Genomic DNA, 2,273 nt, shown 5'->3' with positions numbered 1-2,273 from the left:
CCTGACACCCTACTAGCAAGGGCTTTGGGGAACCCTTGGAAGAAATGCATTAAATCAAGAAGTGAAACTGCATTTATGATGGTCTGATTAAAAGTAAAGAACACAGAAAATAATTGATGCCCAGTAATGATGGGGGGGTACTGAGGGTCGGAGGGTCCCCGAGTCAAAGCAGTGGTGACTGGGTCTATCTAGAAGTTGAAATACTCACCACAACGTGAAGACAAAATTAACCCATCTGCTCCAGTCTTAAAATTATCAAGAGGAGCAAAACTGTCAACAAGGTCTCTCCAAACGTTAACATTACGAACAAGGTGGTACTCTCTCTCTCTCCAGAGGAGCACTTGCAATTAACAGCACCATTTGAGGAATGTCACTTCTGTTCAGCCAGATGGTATGGTCGCTGAATTTATTATGATCCAGAATGCAAATCTGCCTGGCCCCTCTGGCCCACTCCCCCAGCCATGGGGTCTGTGAGGGCCGGGAGCTGGCTCTGGACGAGGACAAGGGGGCATTGCTCCTGCCATTCCCAAACCCTCTTCCCCAAGTCCCCAGCCAGACTCCACCAACTAGTCCCAAGCAAGCACCAAAGTAAATCTTGGAAAGGCCTGGAAATCTTTCAGTCAGATATGGAGGGAAAATCCACACAGTGTGAACTGCCAGTCTAGTGGGTAGTCTGTGAGCAAGGCTGGGTAGGGTGTACCTCATCCCCACCCCTCGCCCCTTCTCTAGCCCAGTCCTACTAAAATCCTTTGTCACAGTACCGCGTTCAGTCACCGGTTCTGTCTCCCTCAGAGGCAGAGGCTTTAAGTGAAAGTGTTACATTTCTGATTGAGACAGCAATTGGAAGAGCAAAGCCAAACGCCAAGTCAGAGCCTCTTCGTGCTCATCAGACAAAGGAAAATACACACAAAAGGCTTTAATGAAGCCGGTCTATCGGGAGCAGATGGAGACAGAACGGTAGAGAGTCTCAAGTCCTGTGTCCACAGGATCTGGGGAGCGCGAAAAAGTGCTCCCTATTAATATAGGGCTTTTTTATTCCAGGGGGAGAAAGTAGCTACAACTTTCATGGAGCAGGAGATACCAAGAATTACATAAGTAGCTGCACTGGACCCAGCAAGAGTGACCAGAATTGATTCTGGAATGTGATTAAACTGCCTTAGCTAATACTATTAATAATAAGAAAATCATTCATTAGCTGGCAGGAGGGGCACTGTTACTGGCCAATTTGACTTTCCTGAAAACGGGAGGAAGCTCAGCACATTCTCCCAGCTAAAAGCCCTGAAGACCCAAAGTATTGTTTCTGGAATCACAAGTTCCAGGCAATACAGCTTACTCTTTCCAACCGTCTTAAGTCTCCTTTCACCTGTTTCTGGATGTTGGGAGGGGAGAAGAGAGAGTTTGTTTGGGGGATTTTTTTTTTCCTGAAACTTTTTTAAAGTGGCCAGCTTAGAAACCTCATGATAAATCAGAAACTGTTGAGCAAGAGCGAACATCTAAGGAGGATGTAAAATGAAATGAGCCTCCCCGGCCACAAGTTGGGGGTGGGGTGAGGTGGGGGGCTCAGAATTTGAAACCTAAAATAACCAAGATTCTTTATGATCGGGCTTGTATGAGCTTAATGAAACCCTTCAGCTTGTCAGCCAGCAAAGAAGTCGATTCTATTCATCTCTGACTTAAGGAATCTGCCCCCTCTCCCCTTCCCGCAGGCCACCGCAGGGGGCTAGTCACGAACTCAGCAGATACAGCATCAAGAATGCCGCCTGCCAGCTAAACCTTCCAAGGGTCTCCAGTCCCCTCCGCCCAGAGACTGACCCAGAACTGCATTATCTCCAGGGACCGAAAAGCAAACCGATCTTTCAAAGAAAGAGAGGGCCAGCGGGCGGGGATTACATAACAACGTACGGTAGATAAGGCTTCTAGAAAACGAAAGTAGCGAGCGGAGGGGCAGGGGTCGAGGGAGGCCAAGGGAGCTGGGTGTCGCGGGAGTTTTCACCGCCACTTACTCGAAGGCGAAGAAGAGTCCGCTAGTGACCAGGATGAGGATGAGGGTCAGGTAGAAGACGCCCGTCTGCCGGGCCGTCATGATCCGCCCGTTGCAGAAGAACTTGTTTCTTCCTGGGAAAACCTCCCATTTTCTCCGGGCCTCGGTCTTCTTCTTCTTGTGGGGCGACTCCATGGGGGAGGAGCTGTGGGTGCTGATCTGACTGTACTCGCAGTCTTTCATGGGCCCGCCGCCGCCGGGAGGCATCCACGAGGGCAGCCGGCTGGGGGCG

General features: G+C 49.9%; 1 protein-coding gene across 5 annotated transcripts in view; it reads right to left on the bottom strand.

The window, feature by feature from the left end:
* The window catches only part of ZDHHC14 (zinc finger, DHHC-type containing 14), a 184,086-nt gene extending 181,819 nt beyond the window's left edge, over positions 1-2,267 (bottom strand). For all 5 annotated transcript variants that reach the window (XM_012721990.1, XM_012721999.1, XM_012722003.1 and 2 more), the window contains exon 1: positions 2,004-2,267. In XM_012721990.1, coding sequence (XP_012577444.1) covers positions 2,004-2,248 — 245 coding nt within the window. In that variant the 5' untranslated portion in view covers positions 2,249-2,267. The remainder of the gene's footprint in view (positions 1-2,003) is intronic.
* Between the last annotated feature and the right edge of the window lie 6 nt (positions 2,268-2,273).

The sequence above is a fragment of the Condylura cristata genome, unplaced genomic scaffold (genome assembly GCF_000260355.1).
Source record: "Condylura cristata isolate star-nosed mole 26May11 unplaced genomic scaffold, ConCri1.0 scaffold00001, whole genome shotgun sequence".
In the NCBI taxonomy this organism is placed as follows: Eukaryota; Metazoa; Chordata; class Mammalia; order Eulipotyphla; family Talpidae; genus Condylura; species Condylura cristata.
This window is presented reverse-complemented; position numbering and strand designations above follow the sequence as displayed.